Genomic DNA, 24046 nt, shown 5'->3' with positions numbered 1-24046 from the left:
TAATTTTGTTGATAATTGGTCGGTCAACAAATAAATTGAGATTCATCTCAGCATCCAAACTCAACGAATAACGCGTTCCTGGAAATTCGATAAACCGCGGTCAACAATCCACCTCACTCGATTGTAATGATTTTTGTCAGCTTTACAGTCATACTTCCACAGACAATACATCAAGCACAGGGAGACTCATCATGTCTACAGGTCGGCACATTCTCCCTATACATGCCAGACCCATGCTGATATAGCCAAATAGGAGATCTGACACTACAGCCCCCGGCTGATGGGATTTCTTCCTTGACCTTCTCTCCGGATTCAACCAGATTATTAGTCTCGAGTTGGGATGGAGTGAGCTGCTGCTCAGGTCGACAAGAGCTGTTAAAGATATCATGCTGACGGTATCTTGCGCTTTCAGACTATACAATTACACCATTTAGTTGCTCCTCCTCAGCCACCGACAGTGTGCGTATCTGCATCGTCATTCTTGCTACCTGCAAACTGGATTAGGGGTGCTGACCTCGAGGACCCGGGTCTGCTGTGATTAGCTTCTCCCACCCAGCTGCCGTATTAACAGCGGCATTCGGCTCGTCGTCTACGATAGCATTCTCAGGAGGCCTGGACAAGCGAGTGAGGCAGTGAGTAAAAGTCGATATCACTACAAACACTAGTCAGAGTCGCTGATCATCCAATGTGACCAGGTGGGACTTCGAGACTGGCCAATGTAGGGTGTTGGGTAAACATGAGGATGCGATATCAAGTCTGGTCTGGTCGCCCGAACACAGTGAGCTCTCTTTCTCGCCGTCACTGACGCATGGCCACAAACCTGGAATTACGTGCTAACCAGACATCAAACAGACGTCCTCATCACCACTTCCTGGGATTCCACTTTGAAAGTATGGGATCCGTGAGTCAAGAGCAGAAGCACTTCTCAAAACATCATGTTTTATCGTTATCATGCTTCTCGTGCTGAATTGCTGGAATTTATATTTTGCAGATCGGCAGAGATACCTCTAAGATCCACCCAAAACCTCCCCGCTAGAGCATACAACCTTTCTTACGCCCCCAAATCATCCAGACTCCTCGTATCCATGGCTCACCGACATGTGTTCGTGTACGACGTTGCCAAACTTGCTGCTGCTGACGGCGAGATCGCTCCTTCCCAAGAACGGGAGAGCGCCTTGAAGTTTTTGACGAGGAGTGTGGCTACCATGATTGACGGTAAAGGTGAGCTCGACGTGCCTGTCGCAATCCCATGCCCTCCATCGCTCGCCCTGCTCCGCGTCCGCCATCCACGCTGTCTGCACGAAAACACATGACATATATAGCGCGACCGGGTCCGAGTCCGAGTCGTATGTATCATCGACACTGACCCGCTTTTGCTTGTTAGGCTGGGCATCGGGATCAATCGAAGGAAGAATAGCTGTAGAATACTTCGACCCCGCCGACCAAGGATCCAAATACGCTTTCAGAGCCCATAGGCAAAATATCGACGGTGTTGATTGTGTTTACCCAATCAACGCTTTAGCTTATCATCCCATGTAAGTGTCCAAGCGGTGTCTTAGCCTCCAATCCTCCAATCCATAAGTCCAATCATCCATCGATCAATTCCAACTCATATTGCTTCCCTTGGGATTGTCGGATCCTGAAAAAAGTAATCATCAGCGATGCTAATCTCCTGTCCTCAAATCAATGAATAGCCATAACACCTTTGCGTCGGGGGGATCAGACGGCTGCATATCAATCTGGGACCACAACGCCAAAAAACGAATGAAGTTGTATTCGAAATACCCAACTTCGATCTCCGCTCTGGCCTTCTCGCCTGATGGAGCCAAGTTGGCGATTGGGGCGAGCTACGAGCACGATAATGCTATAAGTAAGCCGGAGGAGCAAGGGAGGGTCATGGTGTTGATTAAAGATACCGTCATGGAGGATTGTAAGGTGAGTCTGAATCTAGCGTTCTGTCTTCCAATGCCCAATTCTTCCATTTGGAGAGTCTGGTACTTCGTGGTGTCTTGTTCGGAGGAACACGATCGCTGATGATCGTTCTTCCTGCAATTTGAATAGCCAAAAGCAAAATAGATGGGTGTTCACTCTCAGTAAAATCCGTATGGCGCATGTATGGATGCTTTATATTGTTGCGGTCTTGACGCTACGACGCTACGGTTCACGCTGGGTCACGATTAAGACTAAGCGATGCCCGTCCTCGGCTAATCCTCTTCGTTGCTCGTTGCGAGTCTAATGTTCACATGATTTGCGATGCTCCTGGTGATCCGAGCTAATCCGAAAAGGGGCTCATAAAGCGATTGATTTGAGTCTGACATGTCAACAGCGACTTGCATCGCCTACTGAAGGATGTTAGTAAGGCCCGATCTACTGTACTGACCATAGTTCGAGATACATGCATCCCGTGACGTGATCATACGGCCTCGACATCCTGCTTGAAATGCTGATAATACACATACACCTGTACAACTAAAGACCGATTTTAGCCATATCTCAGCATGCTTTATCATTTCATATTATTACGCTACATCATCTACATCCAGTTCGTATGAACGACCTTTCGAAAAAATACGATGAAGTTACAGGTATGACTCCAGCTTCACTATCAATACAACTTGAAAATACTAATACAATGCGCGATCGCTTCGCATAGCCAAAAAAAGACTTCACCGGTGGAAATGACGATTGATATGATCAACCCTTCCTATCCATCCGCCTATTGATCCCGCCGATCAACGTCTTGACAATCATCTCAGCCGTCAACTGCTGCCCGGAATACGGGACGGTATCTACCATATCCCTTATATCGTGTTTATCTGATAATCCATCATCTAGCTCTTGTAGTGCTTCGCGAGCCTGCGGAATCGCCACCGATGCACAAGACATAACAATTATATCAGCTTTCCAACCTGGTTTATTACGAGTGGGGCCAAGCAAGGCAGGGAAGGGTAGAGCAGGGCAGGGCAGGGCAGGGGAATGACTTACGGATGGATCATCGCCCACTTGCAGGAATTGGATACCGACTTGCGAAAGAGGAAACTCGCCTTTGTCGAGCTATGACACATCGATATGAGTCATTTCTCGCTGACTTTAGGTGGCGATCGACGATCTTTCGATCTTTTGCATGGGAATTATAGTAGGGGAAGAAGCTTAAACACTTCAGCTGAACTCACCCGTTTTGCGAATGTGATAATTACACTTTCAGGATCATCAGTCGGAGCTAAATTATCCACCCAAATTAACAAGACCGTCATCAGCTTGTTACGCCGATTGCAGCCGATGTATCTGTGAAAGGGATGAAGTGACGAAGAAAATCGAAAGGCTAGTTTGAAATGAGTGCGCAATTGACATTGACTGACCTCCATCCGTGATCACGATGAGATTCATAGGCTTCACCGTCGGGTTTCGACCAAGGATCGAATTTCGATTCGATTGTTTCTCCAAGGAGATCATATATTCCCGTAAGATGTTCTCGAGTCTTTGGCCGGTTCTAATGGGATCACACCGTATTCAGCCTCAATCACCGTGCGCCAAGTGACCCAGGAGCCCAAAGCGAACAACCAGAATTCCACCTGATTTCATCGATGAACAAGAGGGGGAAAGATTACTTACGGTGTTGCGCCGTTCGGGTGGACAGCATCGAACAGCTGCATCACTTGATTTCCCGTCTAAAGAGGGATCGTCAGCGATCACTCTGGATGTGATTTTCGAAATTCAGACGCAATTGTTCGAGTAACAGTCCAATCACTTCAAGACTTCACTCGATACCAAGCGACTCACCTTCAGACCATCACCTTCTTTCCTGCTATTCAGGAATCGCACATCGATCCCATCTTGATCATATCTCGCCGCTATGTCAGCCACGCCCATCAACGAAGTACGCGCTTCGTTCCATCTCCGTCCCTTCATCGAGGAGCTATCGTCGACTATGAATAGCACACCCGGAAAAGTCAGAACGCTCTCTCACGCACACGCACACGCACACGCAGATGAAGACCATAGACAGACCCACTAAGGAGGACTGTATCGTACTCTTTCAGAATCTCAAGCGGATCTTCACCCGACTTATCTCGGAACCCATCGACGGGTGAAGTCGGCGTATAAGCTGGTGGTTTGGGGATTGCATATCCATTGGTGTTTGCATTTGCATTCGTGCTCGTGACTGTATTCGTGTTTCCGTTTGAAGTATTGGTCGAAATACGAGAGGGTGGGGTTCTGGACGCACTGGCCGTAGAAGGTGGACTGTCTGTAGAAGTCGTGTTATTATGAACGATGAATCCTGGAGGAGGGTTCCGTTTCTCGTTCTTCGTGCTCGTACTTGTACTCGTACTTGCACTCGCACTCATACTGTTCTTCGAAGTGGAAGTCGAGGAAGAGGACATCGTCATGGAAGATTTCCTCCATTTCTTAGGTATGAGTATCGACATATTGTTCGCTGTGGCTACCCTAAGATTCAGATCGAAGAAAGTATCGCTTCTTTGGATATGATATGATGGTATGGTGATATATCTGTACGCTAACCAGCTAACAGCTGCTATGTATCGCTCAGTGCTGCAAGTACGTTCAAGGGGACTTCACATTCAGTATCGCACGCTATGCATCAAGCCTATCGTGTATATATATCCCAATCTTATCATATTATCAACTTGTCATCATTGCACCGCCTCTGAAACAGATATCAATGGCCATGCCGGTTAAGGGTACAACCGGCACGAACAACCGATTCCTTGGCGTCGATAACGTATAACCTTATCCCATTATGCCTCAACAGGTATCACTACGGCCGTAAGCTATCAATATGCTTGTACATGTGCGTGAACCGGTAGGTGTATAGACGTATAGACGTAAAGACAAGGACAAGAGCAGTATTCAAGTAGAAACCAATGCTTGTGTATAAGGTAATATCGGATACCGGAAACCTTCCTTCGACAGTCCCCCCCTGACTGCTATTTACATCCGCGGACCCGCTGAAAAGGCATGATATGAATATGCAGCTACAGCTAATGATCTTCCACCTGTTCCACATTCTCCACAATCTCCAAGACAAAGGCAGACGTTACCCCAGGTATAGATCGTTCGGCATCAATGAACGCTTGACGTAATCTAGCCAAAGCCTCTCGAGCATGATCATTTGGTACACGAGTAGCGAGCTGTGACATCCTTTCATCAGCAAGGCTTTTGCCGATCACTTCTGTTTGCCAGCTGCGCCCGACTTACATTGTTAATTGCAGGCACGATAACTCCTTCAAGCATCACATCCTCATCGTCATCATGCTCTAAAACTTGTTGCTGCTGTTGTACATGTTGTTGTTGCTGCTGCTGTTGCTGGAGTTGTTGCTGATGCGGATGAGGTGCCGCACCCTGCGGCAAGGCATTTCTTATAGTTTGATAAGCTGGTTCAGGATCAGAAGCGACGATCGTTGCTTGTGAGGCTGACGGAGGGACTCTCGGTAAAGCTCTTCCATTGATAGACGGCGGAAGATCTGGTTTGGTGGGTGTAGCTGAAGATGATGCACCGCTTGCGGGCGGTAATGGACGACCCGTTGCTCGTGATACTGTACCAGGTTTAGGAGGCAAGGCGTTGCGCACCGTGCCGACTGCAAGTATCGTCGCAAAGTCAGCCTTTCACAGGATTATTGGAGATCAAGAATCGAGGCTATTGCTATGGGTTTCACTCACAATCCCAGAGTGCATCTTGTGCTGGACCGAAGCCATGTCTTCTCAACAATGCATCAGCCGCTCTTGATTCTGGTACATGCCCACGAGCCGACTCACTCATTCGACATTCCATCGCCTCTGTTCCCGTCCTCTCCGCTCTTTGCTCCTCCCTCGGCTTTCCACTTCTCGTACCTTTCGATCAACTCCGTCAGGTAAGAAGCTTTCCTAGCTGTCCTTATGAATTTATGCTTCAACAGATCTTTAGCGGTCGGGCGCTACAAAGCTCATCAGCGAGAACATTGCATGACATGGTGCCGGCCGACTGACCATTCGAGGATCACGCTGTAAGCACAACGACACGAAATCACGGAACGTCCTCGAGAACTTGGTTTCGTCCAATTGGGGTGGCGGATTCTTCGGAATGAGGAATAGAACCTAATTCAACGGGGTCAGAGGACAGCATCGGTGTGAGATTGGGGATATTCAACTCACTTTCATTGGATGCAAGTCTGCGTAAGGAGGTTCACCCATCGCCATCTCGATACATGTGATACCCAGACTCCAAATGTCCGCTTTATGATCGTATCCCGATTGTTTGATCACTTCCGGTGACATCCAATATGGTGTCCCTACGAAGGTGTTCTAAATCCACGTATCAGATCAGCTAATCAAGTACTTTAGCATCAAAGCTTACTCACTTTCTTGGTCATCGTTGCCGTCAATTGACCAGATACACCAAAATCGGCCAATTTGACATCCCCACTCGCAGTCAATAGTATGTTTGCAGCTATTGTCGATGTCAGCTATGTGCACAGGTCCTTCCGAACTCGGCAGCTCACCTTTGATATCTCTATGTAGTTTCCCTTCTTCATGCAGATATTCTAGTCCACGTAGCAATTCTCTAGCTAGGATAGCTATGTACTCTTCGCGGAATATTCCTGCTTTCATCTGTTCGTAAGCAGAATTAGCATTGTTCTCCGTTACCCACGTTTGGATTTGACTGGCTGGTTATTCTAAAAGACTACTGGTGCAGAGAAGTTGAGAACAGCCGGCTCACCAGATCAGAGCATGATCCTCCCGAACAGTATTCCATGATAATCCATAAATGTGATCCTTTCAAATACGATCCATGGTATCTATTTGTTGCCAGAGATGCCAGTCAGTCTCAGTTGGCATTCGGACAATGAGAGTTGTCGCAGAGCCCAAAGTGCGGGTCAATTTAGGAGGCAAGAGTGCTCGCTCACCTAGTCACGAATTCGCTATCCAGTTGACCTAGAATCTGTATCTCCTGCTGAATATCATCTATCTCATCTTCCGCACTCTCCAAATCGATGATCTTGATTGCGACAGGTAAAGACGTTCGGCGGTCGTATCTGAGCGCTATCAATCAGTCCCTGCATGGCATTTGTTGGGTATGGCACTGATATCTTGGCGGAATGAGTATGAAGATTATGAATTGTGAGCTGCGACGTAGCTTACCCTTTATACACTTCTCCAAAACTCCCTTTGCCTATCCGTACCGTACCGCATCATGTCAGCTGGACACACCCAGTACATACAAAGTGTCGTGAAGGCTTAATCAAGCTGACCTATCCTATTTTGCTTGACGTAGAATTGTTCAGGATCCGCATGGGGATTATTCGAGCTCGCGTTGGAGTATGTGGACTATGCAGTTGATATGTCTGTCAGTCGTTCGTACATATTCGAGGAATGTTTGATATTGTGAACAAGCAACTCGGCGGCGAAGAGATGTATGACACACCATCGTTGATCGTGTAGCAGCTATCTATCTCCTCTCTATGTTCTGTCTCGTTCTGTTCTGTTCAGTTCCTTGTCTGTTCGTCTGCCTGTCTAGGCCAAAATAAGTGTCCAAATTGAACAATATTGCTTCGACGTGTGATCGCTACTTGACGGGACAGATGACAGAGTGATTGATGACTTCGAAGGAAGGAAAGGATAGGACAGATTGGTCCGTGCTGTTCTCACTGTGGGTTTGTACTTGTCCAATTGAATCGAGAGGATGCGGATGGGTTGTGGATATTCTGGACTATTTGTTTGTTTGGTTCGTCCCGTTGTTTCTTCGTGTTGCTTTCGTCCGGCAATGGTCTTCTTCAGATGTACAGTACGATAGAGAGATATAGATGAATGTAGATGCAGTAGCGGTCTGTCCTAGAGTATGATGCGCTCTGACCTTTCTTGATTTAGTGTGTTCTCTGTTCCGTGTTCTGTGGCTGATGTATTGATTCTGAAACAACAAAGCAAAGACATCAAACATGTCAGTCGCGTGTGATCCTACCCTGACTCAGTGGTTTTATGGCAATACATGCATACATCGCATCCATAACCTACATGCATAGCGAATCAGTCAAAGCATATATATGCAACAACAACCCAGTCACAGGCTCATGTACTGGAGCATGCATACAATCATCAGAGAATGAATTGATCATGCTATTCGTCTCCGCGATCACATCAAGTCGCAATACCTTCTGCTGGTCTCGAGTGATCAGATATCCTATTTATCTCTTGATTAAAATACCCATCGACCTGTCCAGAGGCAGAGGCAGCAACGGATGGCGGAGTCGAGGGACGCGGTATACGATGTAGTAGACCATACCTACCAGTCGAACATGATCATCGTCAACTCAACTCAACTCTGACAGTCAAAGTACATGACAGAGGGTACACCTGTGTTTTGCAGGATGGACTCACCCAATACCGCACCCTATCAGTCCTTCCCCACCCCATTGTCGTGTAGGATACAGTATAACTTCTCGTAGATTACTATCACACGATAGTACACGCATATATCGTCAGTCGCGCTCATATCAAATTGGCGTTGAGAGGAACTTAGGATAAAGGAGAATGATAGGCAGATCGCATTCATAATCAAGTCAAGCAGAAGACTGAGTTTGTAAGGACGATACAGAAAACATGCACTCACTCTAAATCCGAGTTATACACGAACAGCCTCAACGGCTTATCCACATGCGCTTCTATCAAATTGTAGAAATCATTCTCGGAGTGCAGCGGACCACCGGACCAGGCTAATACGTAGTCTCCCCACGGTACGAGGCCGGCCATCTGGCATGGCATAGTCCACAAAAAGCAGTGTCAATGTCAGTATCTCAACGCCGGACAGAGACAGATGTGACGAATTCGGATGGAGACGCGGATGAATCGACATGATAGCATACCGCAATCTGTGATGTACGTGGTGTGATGTGATATATGAGTTGTACACACCTCTGCTGGAGATCCCTCTAATACATCTAAAACATGATACACGCTTTCCAACGCGTTCGCGGGATTACATACTCGCAGCGATAAGCCAAGTAAAGACGGTTTCGGTTTCGGCGATGTCGTCGGCGCATTCGTATTCGTATTTGTAGATGAGATTTGTTGTCCACTCCCAGAGGCGGAGAGGATCGCCTCTGACCATGCGCGCGATGGTATGAGATGGACGTCTGGATGAGATGTAGTCAAGTCAGCATGATACCTTATGAACATGGTACATTGCGATTTAGCAGGGCACAAATATGGATATGCGATGCCTCAACAATCCTTCCTTCATTCATTCATTCATTCATTCCTGCATTCGATCATCCTATCCGTAACCCAACCATGGTTCACCTCAGAGCCAGGATTGAGAGCATATACACTCCCCTCTCCCCGCACCCCCTCCAACATCTCCACACCAGAATCAAAAACTAATTCGTTCAGAATGATATCGCATGACTCACCCCTTATACGCTGCGACTTGGCATTATAAACCCTCAACCCCAATACCTTCCCCTCATTCTGCTCTACTACCCGTCCCAAAGCATTCAAACTACTTTCGTCTCCTCCTCCTTCGATGCCCGTGACATTAGCTAGACTAGATAAATCATGATGTTGATACCTCTCATCTTGCCCCTTTCCTTGTCCTTGTGCCGGAGCCGGAGTCGTTATCCCGATCAAATAATCGAAATACGGTTCAATCAGTCCATCCGTCGGCGAACTATCGGCTACCCGCAAACAATGTAAGGCGGTGGGCGGTAAACCCGATGGAATCGAGGATGATTGGCCCATGTCTATCTCTATCGCTGGAAGCTGTGTGTGTGTTTGACTTCCTATCACTTGGACTCGAACTCAGAGTTGGGTTGATATTGATGTACTGCTTGATCCTTCGAATTGGGTGTTTCTCCCGGCGGGGAAGAGTCGGTCCAGGCAGGGTATGTTCCGATGTTGTAGCGTGATTCCCGTCAAAGTTGAGCAGCCGGGAAGAAGCAGCTTACCGGCGTTTGTTGTCCTGATCCCCGTCGATGACGTCGTCGTCCAGTGGTCAATTCGTCAAATGTAATAGGATGGATAGATGATACGAAGATAGTACCCGATTGAGGAGTCAAGGGCTATTGGGTTGTAGCTAAGCTGTAATTCACTAGATCGCCCAGAACACCTCTACCACATCCGTGATCCCTTGTTGCAATATCGAATTGAATAAGGGGTACCACCTTGTTGATGCTGAGCAAGAACAAATTTAAAAGCTTAAGCGACACTCGTTGTGCATGACCAGACACACATCAACACGGTCTCAATAACAATCACAGATACCACTCATCCTCGGAAACGCGCATCACACAAGCGGAGATCACCGTCAATTCGACCAGCTCACAGCTGCTTTCAAAACCTGTCAACCTGTTACCTGGGTGTAGTAGTCGCATAGTCAATCTGTACGAGCATCATGCATATCTTACAAGACCTCCGAGTCCATTTTGTGTCTCAATCTTCATCTGTGTCTGTGTCATCGTTATTACTCATGTATAGAGGTCTATCTGATCTGATCAATCCCTCAGTCCGCCACCAATCACTTGAGAGCTTTCTGGCTCAACGTGATCTTATCGCCCAAGCTCAGCGCTATTCCTTGAGTCTTGGACCTTATCCTGACGTGTCCCGTGATAGATCCATCTTCCGTCCTCTCGATCGAAGCGTTGGCTAATGCGTCTTCGCCTGGTGGGTCATCAAAGTCAAAGGGAGAATCTCATTGTCAGCTTCGACTCCGTGAATTGACAATTCCTTCATCATTGCCGTCGCACGTTGCAAATCGCAAGAAAAGGGGAATCCTCAGACTCACCGAATAACGACTTGGCAGCCAAATTGGCAGATAAGAAATCGCAATCCCCCGACAAGGCAGCTTCGGGCGTGAGCAAAGCCATATGCGTAGATTTGAGCAGGTGATCAAGGTACGCTCGAAGATCAGAGATGGAAGTCTGAACGGCGACCTTGTTCTATAGTGACAAACACAATCACAATATCAGAACATCAGTCTTTCAATATTCAGTTGCCTAAGTAGCCGAATGACCGAATTAATGAGCAACTCACCTCCCACTCAAATTCAGTCCACATCGATCGGAACTATAGCAAAGCGAATCCCATCCTCGAATCAGCCTTTGCCCCTTCCCAAACATAAAACACAGAAGACACTAGATAGGCAGACCAGGGAAGCAAGGCAGAAGAGCATCACGTACCTGCGCCTCATTCACGTAATTCGGCTTGATGAAACTCATAATATCCACATGGATATCACTCATCACAATCGTCACATCCGAGTCTGACGCTCCCTGTTTTTGGTAGGTGATCGCTCCAAATATAACTCCCGTCTCGGTGGACGACACTTTCACCGTAGCTGTCAAACTGTGGAATCCGTGAGGAGCAAGTGTGACGGCCGCTGGTCGTTCTACCAATTTCAGATCTCCCAAAGTGGCAAAATCCACAGTGAGGTTCTGCATGGTCTCGTTCGTGGTGTTCACCAATAAGACGTCCAGGATGATATCGTATTGCGATAAAGTGACTACTGTCTCGGCGTATACAGGATCAGAGAATCCGGTCAATTGAGAGATTCGCGATAGTTTGGAAACGAAGTCGTCTTGCACCTCTGCTGCACCTGTCGCTGCTACGAGGTCATCGAACTGGCGTCGAGGTCATCGTAAATAATCAGCTTGAAGTTTCACGGTCGAGAGCAAGGTGGAAAATTAGCTCACATCATCTACATCACCCAGAGTAGATTTCTTTGACAATTGTCTGAACGATATCAGGTCATCTGCTTGGACCGTCGCAGTCTTACTCTCCCTCTCTTTCTTCTCCAATGCTTTTTTCTGCTCGACGGCCAACGAATCAGCTCAGTCGATAAGTGTTGTGCAAGTAGAGCCAGCTCACCTCCTCAGTAGCTACCATCTTAGCATAGGCAGCTTTGGTATCATGCAAGAAGACATCTTGAAGTATCTTGGAGCTTTGAAGCTCAGCCAGAGTCTCAATACAATTCATTATTCGTTCTTGGGAATCCTCATCGATCGGCACAGCTACGAATTTCGATTGTCCAACCCGAATGATGGAAGTCATGATCAAGATAGCTTCCGCTCGGAGGGTATTGATCGATTGAGAGTCCGATTGAGCCTCAGAGAATCTCAAGACAAGCTTGGTGAGTGTCGCAGCCAAGACTGAGGCAGTGAAGAAATCTCCGCCCAAGATCAAGGCTCGTAGAGGCGGTTTGGTGGCTGCTCGAACTTGTTCCAACCTTGCTGCTTGGGCTGTCGAGGTGTATACCGTCTCGGTTGCGTATGTGCCATCTGCTAACACTCGAGTGGTAGTGACTGCCTTGGGGGCTTCTTCTTTCTCCGGAGCGTTCTCGTCAGCAGCTTCGGCCTCATCGAGTAGACGCTATGAGATCATGTCAGCTGCGCGATTCCGGAATTACAGAATTGAGCCCAACTGACCTGCTCGGAAGCCAAGATAGGGATTTCGCCCAGCACTTTTCTGATCTCTTGGATCGCCCGCTTGATATCCGCTGGACCAGTTGCGTACTCTCCCACAATCCACATTGCTCCACGGAACACTTTTCCGGACTTGATATCGCTAAATGTCGAGACGAGCTTCTCGGTTATGGCAGGTCTAAGATCTGGGAATCGCTCAACCACCTCACTGTAGACAGCGTCAGCCCTTGCTCATGCGAAGCGCAGAAACGTAGAAAAAGAGCTTACCGAACAAAGGAAATCACATCAACTGCTGAAGGGTTATTGGAATCTCCCAAGAAGTCCATGAGCACATGTACAACGTTGGAAGCCACTTCAGAGAATTTGATGGCGCATGAGTGAATAGATTGGATGAGCAGTTGTCGGTACTCGAGGTTCTGTGCAGTACAGTCAGCTATGACATCCACCCTATCGAAAATATGATAACTTACTTTGTCGAATTCCTGATCTAAAGTGCCTTGTAATTGCTTCTTCAAGAACAGAACGACATCCTCGACGTTCCTGCTGGTCACCATCTCAAGGGCGATACCAAGCGCCTTTCGCTTGACTTCCATGTCAGGGCTGTATGAGAAATATGTCAGCTTGCATATCATCTGGCAAAGGTGTTCAGCTCACCTGGACAGCACTTTCAGGATATCCATGACCATAGGGTCTAACACATGTTCGTGTTTAGCTCTCAGATTATCGAATCTGTCTAGAACAATGAGTTTGACATTGTTGTCCGCTTCCTTGACGATAAGCTCTGCAAGCGCGGCGGCGGCGGCTATTCAGGCACAGTGTGAGCCTTCATGTCGAGGCCTATCACCTATCCGAAGTCTCACCTTTCACAGCAGCAGGATTTTGGGTGAGGGTAGTCAAGCTAGTAGCAGCTTCGTATTTGACCGCGTGCGAGTCAGCATTGAGGAGCTCGAATATACATCGGATCCATTTTGCCTTGAATCCACATTTGCCCAGATTAGCTCACTTGTCTTTTCGGTCGGGTGGAGTAAATCGCTCTCGATCCAACTCACCCTGTGTCCACCTTCAGTCTTGGCTTCTTTCCTGACCAGCTCAATGACGGCCATCTGCATCCCCTCGTCCATGCCTGAGATCTGATCGAAGTTGTTGAGCAGATATCGAACAGCAGTGGGCTGAGAGATGTTGCAGAGGGTGACAAAAGCATTTCGTTTACAGCTCGAGTCGGATTCCTATGCGTGCCATCGCGGAAAGTGAGCAAGCTTCTATCGATAGCTGTATTCAGCATGAGAATTGAAGCTTACCGCTGCCAAGAAAGTATCCAGTAGTTCCGGAGCATCAGGAATAAGATGTTCGTGGTCTTGATATATAGTATATGTAGCGAATACTGCATTCTTCCTGACGAATGAATGTCGGTGTTCCTGCGAAACAAGTCAAGACGGTAAGTCGGAATATCGATAGTATCGAAAGGAGGGAACTCACCAGACAAGATCTGACGGTGGGTACCAAAGGTTCTAGCAGTTCTGATTCTCTAATCTTCTGTAAAAACCGTAATGTAGCGCCTCGGATATACTCATTTGGATGTTGCTAAATAGGAAATGGATTTAATGTAAGCTACGCGAACGACGAACGATCACTGCCGACATTCAGCTTACCAGGTCATTTCGGATAGCATTGCTATTATGTATTTGGTTTATCAGCTTCAATAGCACTTCACTCCGGATAGACGCAGGCTTACACGACTAAGATCATCTCCTGCTTCAATTTCCCATTATCGTCCAATTTAGGGCAAATCCTTGAATCATCCATATCCTCGTTAGCCATGTCCACTTCTTCAGGGGACAGGTAGGGGTTGACGTATACTCACTCCCAGTAGAAATGCAACATCTTCTTCAATTGCTTATTACGCGAAGGCATCACATATTGAATGATGGGCATGAGCAATGATGGCTACTCGGCGTCATGAAGACCGTCAGTTTCAGTAGCACCGATAGATTGATTCAAGCTGATTTGACTTGAGATTTGGATCGGATGACTTACGTGACCTTGACCGTTCAAAGTGCTAACAATGATCCTTCGCATAGTCTCCAGCTTGACTTCGTCTGAGCCCTTCTGCAAAGCATTCCGCAAGTCCTGGGAAGAGGGCGCGTCGATGAGATCATCGTGTACGATGGTGTAGCACGTTGAGGATGGATTCATGGTGTTTTGTTATTCTGTTGGTCTTCTGGCGATACCGCCTCGATCCCTTCGATAAGTTGTCAAGCTGATCCGAGGTAGATGCTAGTATGATCAGGAGGACGAGCGGTGCGGTATCTATGATGTGAGGTTGGAACGGGATACAGTAACAGTAAGGCTTGGTATGGTCATTAAGCAATAGCAGGAGGACAGCGAGGCAGTTGGAGGGTTGGAGGTGATCTCGTCGCGTCACAACGCATGGCATGGCGTTAACTAGGTAGAATGCCACAACATCGGAAATATCGGTAATACCCTGACTTATCGCTGTTACTTGCACTTCGGTTCATCCCGGTGTAACTCAGGAGGTTGAGTATGGCATCTTTGCTGGTCGCCAGCTCTCACGAGTGATTTGTTGGTCATTTCATGCAAAACCAAAAGTAAAAGCAATAACATTACTAGCCTTCCCTTCTCAGTCCTTACTTTCTCCTCAAGTCACGACTCAAAAGGGCACTCGAGCCCTCCGAAAATCACTGGCAATACCCCTATTCTTCAATCTCACTACTCTCGTTCTTCCGACCCATAAAAATGGCTACTCCTACTACCAACGTGAGTATTGCGGACTCTCAGGAATACGGATAACAAGACGTGACGGAACCGATAAGCCTGGGAACGAATGAAGATATAGGACCGAGATTAGTGTCCGCAGGATAGTAGCTGATCGCATTTGCGCTGCTGGATACAGGTCGTTCGATGGTCTGCCCTCATCGGAGGTATCTTCTATGGAATCGTGCATCAATCGACGGTGCAAAGTCAATACGACGAGAAGAAGGTCAGTCGAACTCGAAAGGATGAACATGGATGGTATTATTATAAAGGCATTGCTAACTTGCTGTTGATTATCGCCTTTTTCTTGTCCGAAACGACATCGTCATCTGTGACTTCTGAACACACGAATCATTATGAACTCCTCAAACTTCTCGTGAAACATCTGGAAAAATGAAACAATTCAATCGTTGCGGAATATACAGGCTGCTCACGCTGTTTCGCACCGAGCACATCTGATTGAAGAAGCGAAGAAGGCTTATGCTGCTAAGAAGGCTGAGAAGACCGGCGGTTCGTCATGTGAGTGGCTTTCTCTGTTGAAACAGAATTTTCAGACCGACGTGAAAAAGAAGCGATGGGAATGGCCGAAAAACAGACTGGGAATCTGAGAGGGATGTTTCTTGGGGAATATAAGGGGACGATCCTTTCCATGTTGGGTCGCTGGCAGCGTGGTGACTGGAAATCAGCGAGAGAGTCAGCAAGCAAAAACTAAATGCAAATGGAGATAAGAGGAAAGAAGATCCCTCCCCCAGACCTCGTTGAACATAAAACCCATCTGTGTTGTTACGACTCATTGTAGTAGACGCTGACCTCTCATTCCTAATTCTTTAATTCGCAGTGATCACCGACCCAGAGGACCCCAAATTCGATTTGGAAAAATTAGTGGAAAGCTGGACAAAGGATTCATAGGTCATGTGGTTGATTTATCTCGGAAATCTAGATATAATGATGCATATGATCTTGATAGATTAGGCCTCCTTGCGTGGACTTCATCTCAAGCCCATGTTGCGCTTTCGCAGGCTGTTCAGACGTTCAGACTCTCGCTCTATGTTGATATGCTGGCACAAGTTATTCGTGGTACTGGACGTAAATGGTGATATCATCGGTTTTGCTCGCACCAGGGAAAAGGAACTTGGTTTGCACCATAGGAATACATGGTGAGACGCGTCAAATTCGAGTGAACTGCTCATGTTCATCATTTCCATCTCCCACTTCCCACCTTACTCGCACAACTACTGTTTGCAATTCATCCCAGCTTTCGGAAAATCAGATTTCGATAGCCAATCATCCCTCCGTTCTATAGATCAGACTAGACGACATACTTCATCGACGCACGACTTAGGCACATAACATAACGACAAGCCAGCCGCTTCCACGATGGCACCTTCCGAACCTATCGAAATAGAAGATGACGGCTCGAACGCAGGCGAGGATAGTCAAGTGATCAACGAGGTGAGCTCGACCGTCCTTGTATTTGACATACCTGTCATTGAGAATAAGCCCACAACGCTGACAAATCTTGCGGCAGGAATACAAAATATGGAAGAAAAAGTGAGCTCCTGCTTCGTTCACCATGCTGGAAACAGAAGCTCATGTTTTGCTCGCACAAAGCACCCCCTTCTTGTATGATACCGTGATCACGCACGCCTTGACATGGCCATCATTAACATGTCAATGGCTCCCCGATCAAACGAGGTGCGTCGAAGATCTCAGCTAAATACTCCGGATTGGTTATGAAGGGTCAAATTAGCTGACATGGGATTTGTATCGGTATCCAGTCCCCCAGACGCAGACTATACCGTCCACCGAATGATCATTGGAACCCATACGTCCGGTCAATCAAACGACCATCTCATCATCGCTGAAGTTCTGCTTCCTAAGGGCGGTATGGAGAACGCTGGGAAAGAAGTTGCTGAGATGTACGATGAGGATAAGCAGGGTGAGTCTAGGTCATTTCACTCGAAGTGTAACTCCCTCTCTTTCCCTTGGTCATGGCTCTGCCCCTGCTTTTGCCCATACACTCAGACTCCGACCTCGAACATCTTAGCTGATACTGGATTTCCTTCCTACTTTCCCTCAGAAATCGGCTCATACACCAAATCCCCAGCCAGAATCCGAGCTATCCAAACTATAAATCACGAAGGGGAGATCAACCGAGCTCGTTACATGCCCCAGAACCCCGAATTGATAGCCACAAAGGCCGTCTCAGGTGATGTATTGATATTTGATCGGACTAAACACGAGTCCAAAGCCAACCCCAACGGAGAATGCAGACCAGATATCAGGTTAAAAGGGCAGACTAAAGAAGGGTGAGTAGTCGTACTTACTCAGCTATCTGGATGGATGTATGAACGGAACAAAACTGATGCAGAGCCCCACAGTTATGGTTTGGCATGGAGTACCGTTAAGGAAGGTCATATACTCAGTGCGAGTGAAGATGCCACTGTAGCTCATTGGTGAGTCTTAAAACTAATCCGTCCTATTCTAGTTTGTCATGCGAATCTGACGATCCACTTTTTAGGGATATTCAAGGATATCAGAAGAGAGATCCAATCTTACGGCCTCTACGTCTGTATACTGGACACTCGGCGTGTGTGGGAGTGAGTACAAGTCTTTTTTCCGCCGATTTTGCGACTTGAGATTCGAGATTTGAGGTATTGACGCAAGACTACAGGACGTCGACTGGCATCCAAAGAACGATTATATGTTCGCCTCGGTAGGCGACGATAGGAAAATCATGTTGTGAGTCTATTGAATCTCTACTTGTTTTGCAGCAGGGCAGCAGTTGCCAAACTGAGCTAAAATCGGATGCGTTCAGATGGGATACAAGAAGTGATAATAACAACAAGGCGTCTTCCTCGGTCGAAGGACACGGGGCAGAGATCAACTCTGTAGCATTTGCCCCATCGTCTGATTACCTCTTCTTGACCGGATCAAGCGATAACGTGGGTGCTTTCTCAAGCGAATGTTTTACCTAAAGGACCTTGCGCACGGCAAAAGTCGGCTTCAGGTCACTATTTGCTGACGATCGAATGCCACTCTCATAGACAATCGCCTTATGGGATGTCCGAAAACCCACTTCGAAACTCCATTCCTTCGAAGGGCACACCGACGACGTTTTGCAATTATCATGGTCCCCCTTCTCCCCTGTGCACTTTGCCTCCGCCTCAGCCGACAGACGAGTCCACATATGGAACCTCGATGCCATTGGCGCCGAGCAAACACCTGACGATGCGGAAGATGGACCTCCCGAACTATTGTTCGTTCACGGAGGACATACTTCGAAAGTCTCGGATATCTCTTGGAGCCCCAATGCGAAGTGGCACTTGGCGACGACGGCCGAAGATAATATCTTGCAGGTCTGGGAACCTTCTAGACATGTTAGAACGCCTGGAGAGGGGGATGTGGATGCGATGGATCTGGAGTAGGGATTGGAGTTGGAGTTGGAGGAATGATCGGGTGGTTGTGTGATTTGGGGGTTTGGGGTGATTGGCGGTCGAGCATAGTCAGCCTGCCGCAGTCAGGGTAGAATAGAACGTAGAAGTACGAGGAAAGAGCAATGCGATGTATCAAATAGAGGTGGATCAATGCTCGCGTTTGAGTCCTTGTAATGTGATTCGACGTTAGTAAGTCACAGGATGCAGAATTAGATCTTCGCGACTTATCGATAAATACCAGCATGTCAAGTATAAATGCATGAAAGCGTAATTGTCATTCAATTGTCACTCAGTGCTGACGATGGCGCGAAAAAGGCATCGATCGGTGCAATTGCAACTACAATGATGGTGTCGCATATTGAATCAGGAAAGAGACACGATAAGACTACAAAAGACTTGTACGAGTAATACTGCATCTACATACGTCCACATCTACGTTTGAACCCACATTTGTGGTACATGGTACATTTTACGCACTTCAGCCCACTGGAAATGCCAGAACCTGACACTTGTATAATTTGGGTGATGGGAGGCATTGTGCAGGTAGCGAGACTGTATGAGAACCCTTGTTCTCTTTCTCTTATCCACAATCAGGTCTGTTTCTCCTTTTCCCTTTTCTCGAGAGGACTGCTTGGCGGGTGTGTAGTTTATCCCTTTGTCCCTTCTCCGACTTAACAACGAATCTGGCGTTTGCTTCGCCCTAAGGTCGACTCCGATCGAGTCCGAGCTCGAGCTCGGAATTGCATCTCGACTCCTAAGCGGAGCAGGGGCACCAGGATGAGTCGACGTCCAACTCAATGTCGATCCGGATAATGGTAGGAGCGACAATAGCTGGTTCTTGAGTTCGGCACAGTGAAGTACAGATCATTACAGCAACCTGTTCCCAATTTCTTATGCGATTTTGCCCTTCCAAGATTCTAGGTCGTGATTTGTAATGGGCGTTTTCATAAGGGACGAGTGCGTGCCGAGCATGTAAGCGTATCAAATCAACTGATGGACACCCCTTCTATCTTCATCTTCATGGATAATTCCGGCGTGACATCTACACCATCGAGTTCCCCCTTTCTCCCAACTCCGTTGGGTTTTAAAGGTGTTGCCGTTTCGTCACTAACGCCATCCCGATTTTCCCCTTGATCTTTATCCTCATCCTGGCTTTTTGATCTGTTGTTACTGGTCCCATCTATGTATATTATCCCATCAGGCTGAAATCGATCTTCTCCTTGCCCAGGCCCATTTCCTTGTTCTTGTCCTTCTTCTGAGCCATTGACCTTGATGGTTTTATCAGCGCCGTTCACTCTCTCTTCCTCCTTCTCATTCGTGGCATTGATGATGGTTGTACCAAGTTGATTATGTTGGCTCTGACCCTGATTCTGATTGACGTTCTTGATCTTCACTATACCCCTCCGTGGGATACTTAACATATCCCATTTCGGCAAATTATCCAGCCCGCCTCCCTTCTGCACGAGCTGGTTCCAGACCGGCATGAGGTCGAAGAGGTCGATGAATTGCTGGTCTACGGCTCTGGATTTCGGAGAACTGAATCGCCTGTATTCGTCAAATATCGAAGTGAGGGACCATGCTTGCAACCGGCGAATACAGCCTATTAGGCATCCTGTTCTGTGCTATATCCAGGATGAACCAAGTCAGCATCACAAGCTGAAACAAGAATTGATATTTTGGATGGTGTGACAGATGGGTTGCGTCGTGGTTGATCCTTTGCATATGGTTCTTATTGTACTTCGAAGCGAGATGAGATGTGATATTCAACAAGAATAGGAGAAATACGGTGAGCAAGTAAGAGAAGCTGACTCACCTTCCCTTTGTTGCAATGTATGAGCACAGGATGATTCCTCACGTCCAGTATAGCTACCAGTGCCGAACAAATCACGTCTTCGGGGATATTATCGAAAGGTTCCTTGTTTCCCGGTATACCGAATTGCTATCCGTCGAACCAGTCACAAGTCATTGAGTGAGTCGAAAGAAGTCAGATCAGCTCAAGCTCAAGCTCAATTTAACCTGATCGAATGAGCTGAATATGACCGTGTGAACCGAACAACCCTCGGCGGCCGACTCACCATAAATTGGATATCTTGCGATTGACACCACTCAAGATTCGCTTCCGGGTAATCTTCCAATACGAGGGTCCTGTTCAAGGTAAGGGGCAGGGGAAGGGTCGAATCAGCTAAGATGTTTCCCGTAGAGTGAAGCTTTGTCTGACTTGATCTGGCGCTTGATTTGTGTGTAGTCAGCCAGAGTGAGATATGACTCACAATACCGTCTTGAGACGTAGAGTCTGCATAAACCCGAAATTCCTTTTCTTCGGGAACCCACTCCTATACACCCCTTTCGAAACCAGCGCAAAGTTTTCCGGGGGTACAAGGTCTTCTTCTACGCTCGGAAGGGCTGGAGGAGGGAGATATAACGGGTTGGGCGGTGGCTGCTGTTGTGCTACGCCATTCTGATTTGAGGGGTTCGGTACAGGCGAAGAAGAATTTGAATGCGGGGGATAAGTACTATTGATGGAATTAGAGCCTTCAATGCGCTGAGATAGGATGCTGGCTAAGAACTGAGGGATCGGTCCAGGTTGGCAAGCCGATTTTGACGTGGCAGACATAGTGGGGAACTTCTTCTTCCCCCCTCGATCTTCGTCTTTTACTGGCGTTTGATCTCTATGAGTTGAGACTTGAGTGAAAAGCCGTGAGGCTCTTAGATTCGCTACGGGCTTTGCATGGGTGTTGATGGTGTGTTGAGATCTGGAATAGGAGGACGGTCTTTCATTGGTGTCAGTATTATGGAAGCGGATGGGCAGTGATCTTGTTATCAAAGGTGGAATGACGCTAGAAATGGGACCAAAGAGGCATGCTACACACGAATCCTCGGTTTCGGCCATCATGGCATCAACAAATCTTGCACTTGCAACGGTGATGACGGAATCAATCGGTAATCATGGTGTTGGACAATTAGGAATAAATCGTATTGTAGTACTGTATTCACGTAAAGGGTGATTAGGAATGGATGAACTCGGATTGTCCGTCGGAGTGAACCGAAAGTAAACAAATGTAATCCGTAATATGATGATGAGATGAGACGATCATAGCGGATACTTATGACCGAGGGGTATATATATAGCCCAAAGATGCAAAGGTGTTCCTTCTCGATTGTTATGCATGGAAGACACTATCCATTTCACAACAACAACAACAAGGAAGCCACCCGGGTCTCCTGAGCAGACTTCTTAGACTCTGATCGCATCACAAGACATCCGTAATAATCGAACAGCATCGCAGCTCTCCTCGACCTAACCTGATTTCTCGGCACGGAAAATGTCGCCGAAAGCTGTTCATCTAGATCTCCAACCTCTCAAACCAGGAGTAAGTCTGCTTCCTACACCCTCCTCCAGGGACCAAGATATACGTCAATGTGGTGCAGTAGTGATTCAAGCAATAGCTGATGAAGGCCGTACTGAGCTTGCATCGTAGGACATACCGGATCCCTCTTCTGAGGAATTCGATGCCTTCTTGAATGATCATTTTGATATGGGCATGAAGCTGGCCGATAGCATGTCGTGAGTCCGAGAGTGAGAAACATCACATTTTCAATCCGATCAATTGGATCGGACACGAAGTACGGAGTATCGTAGCTCAGCTGACTTTCACAATCATTAACGTTGTATCGTCGTGGTTAGACATTGGAATCACCATTCGACGAAACATGATGGTACAGTCAAGATTCTCAACCTGACTACCTCTTCACCGTACAATGATGTGAGTAAACTCGTTTTGACTTGATCATGACCCATCGTTGCGTCGTTGTGCTTCGGTCTTCCTCGAGTAATCGTTCCCGCAGTCGTCGATGACCCTGTTTTAGCTGACTGTGTCCACGTTGTACTCCAGATACGCAAATCTCTTGGTGGACTCAAAGAATATTGGTGCGGCAGAGAATCCTTCCATTCCGCCATCGCCGTACCACCAGCACATGCGCACGTAGACAAATTACCCACAGACGGAAGTACCGACGCTTCCTCAAGTAGTCCGAACAAACGAAGTTCGAGCTCGTATACGCCTGCAAATATAATACGTCGCTTGTCCAGACATGCAGAAGAGAAACCCCCTCATACTCATTCTGCTACCAACGCCGATGGGGATATGCCGAATGGCAGTGCATTAGCTGAAGGAGAAGGTGCTTCTGCGCCTGCTAGAGTGCCAAGTGAGAGCGAACGTCAGGCTTTGTTCATGAGTTCCACCCCGGACGGGATCTATGAAAGGTTCAGGAGGGGTTTATTGGAATATCACAGCGAGGTATGTCCGGGTTGGGTCTTCCATTGTTTCCCTCGTACCGTGCTTCTTCGTTCCCCGTCATACGAAGGGCAACCACCTATTAATTGAAGGTGGACTTGGACTTTGCTCAGTGATGCGGAGCTGAGCTAAATGATGCCTACAAATGAGCAGAACGAAAGGGAATACATCGAATCAATGCGCGAATCCGAATGTATCCAAGTATACAGAAAACACATTGCCGAAGTATGGCGTCTGACATTCAAGACTCCCCCACCGACTAACCCGCGGACCTTTTTGGTGCTCTTACTTTCGAGAGAGTTGAATAGCGGTCCGAAAGGTGAAAGGTCATTCATGAATATCTCGATACCCTTCGAACACCCCGACTGTCCGCCCAAAGCGAACAACGAAAAGTCTCGTGTGAGAGGGAAATACGTCTCGGTGGAAAGGGTCCGAGAGGTGAATGGGGGAGCGGAGGTGGAATGGCGGATGGCTACTAGTAGTGATGCAGGAGGTGAGTCTAGTCCACCTTTTTCTCATTACCACTTATGCTCGATACGGTCGCCCTGCTCCATGTAAAGCCCAGAAGGCGCAGCATGAGAAGTCCGCTCAATCATGAGTTTATGTATACACAGGTAATATACCGCGTTTCGTGACGAATGGATCATTGCCCAACAGCATCGCCGAAGACGTGCCTTCCTTCTTAGGCTGGATGCAGAAACGATTCCCCGTTGGCGGGGAGGTGACATCCAAGACCGTCAGCTAGCGCAGCGAAAACAGAAAACTGGTCAAAATGGGCACGAATCGAGATTAGAGGGTGGATTATTCAGTGCACCGCTTGAGACGTCATGCACGGGGTCTCCATGGGTATTTTTAGTTCTGCATATGCATGCGCTCATTGGATTGAGCTTCGGAAGATAGCAAAGAATCACCCACATAGAGCTTTCTGCACTTCTCTTTTACATTCAATCAACTTCTTTGATTCTGGTCAAGACGCATCATGAAGCGTCGGCGTGTGCTTGTTTGGTTGTTATAACAGAAACATCTGAGCGAGGTCAAGTGATACTAGCAATGTGTTTCAGAGCAGTCGAGCAGAACCCGATGCGACAGGCGTGACCACTATGACACTTGGAGCTCAGCGAGCGCTCTCATTTCT

General features: G+C 47.5%; 9 protein-coding genes across 9 annotated transcripts; 4 read left to right on the top strand and 5 right to left on the bottom strand.

The window, feature by feature from the left end:
* Positions 1-191: 191 nt before the first annotated feature.
* On the top strand, positions 192-2034 carry I303_108412 (uncharacterized protein; the record flags this gene model as incomplete). Its single annotated transcript, XM_018410534.1, has 9 exons — positions 192-201; positions 254-345; positions 413-459; positions 543-632; positions 696-778; positions 853-901; positions 992-1221; positions 1385-1535; positions 1695-2034. The coding sequence occupies 9 exons, from the start codon at positions 192-194 to the stop codon at positions 2032-2034; spliced, it is 1092 nt and encodes a 363-aa protein (XP_018260343.1).
* Positions 2035-2694: 660 nt separating this feature from the next.
* Positions 2695-4427, bottom strand: I303_108411 (uncharacterized protein; the record flags this gene model as incomplete). Its single annotated transcript, XM_018410535.1, has 7 exons — positions 2695-2856; positions 2986-3054; positions 3174-3220; positions 3360-3490; positions 3613-3668; positions 3781-3926; positions 4013-4427. 7 exons carry the CDS (start codon positions 4425-4427, stop codon positions 2695-2697), a joined length of 1026 nt encoding a protein of 341 aa, XP_018260344.1.
* A 573-nt stretch (positions 4428-5000) lies between these two features.
* On the bottom strand, positions 5001-7423 carry I303_108410 (uncharacterized protein; the record flags this gene model as incomplete). The annotated part of the gene is made up of 13 exons (XM_065969823.1): positions 5001-5150; positions 5218-5597; positions 5680-5717; positions 5776-5933; positions 5986-6093; positions 6151-6300; positions 6357-6445; positions 6498-6606; positions 6716-6794; positions 6903-7031; positions 7138-7168; positions 7248-7323; positions 7421-7423. 13 exons carry the CDS (start codon positions 7421-7423, stop codon positions 5001-5003), a joined length of 1500 nt encoding a protein of 499 aa, XP_065825895.1.
* Positions 7424-8130: 707 nt separating this feature from the next.
* On the bottom strand, positions 8131-9729 carry I303_108409 (uncharacterized protein; the record flags this gene model as incomplete). The annotated part of the gene is made up of 5 exons (XM_018410537.1): positions 8131-8275; positions 8371-8442; positions 8603-8742; positions 8905-9125; positions 9402-9729. 5 exons carry the CDS (start codon positions 9727-9729, stop codon positions 8131-8133), a joined length of 906 nt encoding a protein of 301 aa, XP_018260346.1.
* Positions 9730-10504: 775 nt separating this feature from the next.
* I303_108408 (uncharacterized protein) lies at positions 10505-14600 on the bottom strand (the record flags this gene model as incomplete). The annotated part of the gene is made up of 18 exons (XM_018410538.1): positions 10505-10647; positions 10772-10925; positions 11020-11052; positions 11166-11606; positions 11679-11792; positions 11854-12354; positions 12411-12615; positions 12675-12823; positions 12878-13007; positions 13062-13209; positions 13268-13379; positions 13457-13633; positions 13706-13822; positions 13884-13988; positions 14057-14078; positions 14140-14196; positions 14269-14351; positions 14442-14600. 18 exons carry the CDS (start codon positions 14598-14600, stop codon positions 10505-10507), a joined length of 2850 nt encoding a protein of 949 aa, XP_018260347.1.
* Positions 14601-15161: 561 nt separating this feature from the next.
* On the top strand, positions 15162-16088 carry I303_108407 (uncharacterized protein; the record flags this gene model as incomplete). The annotated part of the gene is made up of 4 exons (XM_018410539.1): positions 15162-15182; positions 15319-15405; positions 15605-15698; positions 16018-16088. The coding sequence occupies 4 exons, from the start codon at positions 15162-15164 to the stop codon at positions 16086-16088; spliced, it is 273 nt and encodes a 90-aa protein (XP_018260348.1).
* Positions 16089-16556: 468 nt separating this feature from the next.
* On the top strand, positions 16557-18607 carry I303_108406 (histone acetyltransferase type B subunit 2; the record flags this gene model as incomplete). Its single annotated transcript, XM_018410540.1, has 10 exons — positions 16557-16631; positions 16708-16730; positions 16791-16874; positions 16958-17118; positions 17260-17488; positions 17561-17635; positions 17701-17779; positions 17854-17921; positions 17998-18124; positions 18227-18607. The coding sequence occupies 10 exons, from the start codon at positions 16557-16559 to the stop codon at positions 18605-18607; spliced, it is 1302 nt and encodes a 433-aa protein (XP_018260349.1).
* Positions 18608-19602: 995 nt separating this feature from the next.
* I303_108405 (uncharacterized protein) lies at positions 19603-21230 on the bottom strand (the record flags this gene model as incomplete). Its single annotated transcript, XM_018410541.1, has 4 exons — positions 19603-20238; positions 20430-20555; positions 20692-20761; positions 20887-21230. 4 exons carry the CDS (start codon positions 21228-21230, stop codon positions 19603-19605), a joined length of 1176 nt encoding a protein of 391 aa, XP_018260350.1.
* A 709-nt stretch (positions 21231-21939) lies between these two features.
* I303_108404 (uncharacterized protein) lies at positions 21940-23656 on the top strand (the record flags this gene model as incomplete). The annotated part of the gene is made up of 6 exons (XM_065969822.1): positions 21940-21987; positions 22096-22181; positions 22302-22380; positions 22510-22914; positions 23065-23404; positions 23526-23656. 6 exons carry the CDS (start codon positions 21940-21942, stop codon positions 23654-23656), a joined length of 1089 nt encoding a protein of 362 aa, XP_065825894.1.
* Positions 23657-24046: the final 390 nt, after the last annotated feature.

This window comes from Kwoniella dejecticola, chromosome 11 (assembly GCF_000512565.2).
Source record: "Kwoniella dejecticola CBS 10117 chromosome 11, complete sequence".
Lineage (NCBI taxonomy): Eukaryota > Fungi > Basidiomycota > Tremellomycetes > Tremellales > Cryptococcaceae > Kwoniella > Kwoniella dejecticola.
Note: the sequence above shows the minus strand (reverse complement) of the source record. Positions and strands in the feature narration are given on the sequence as shown.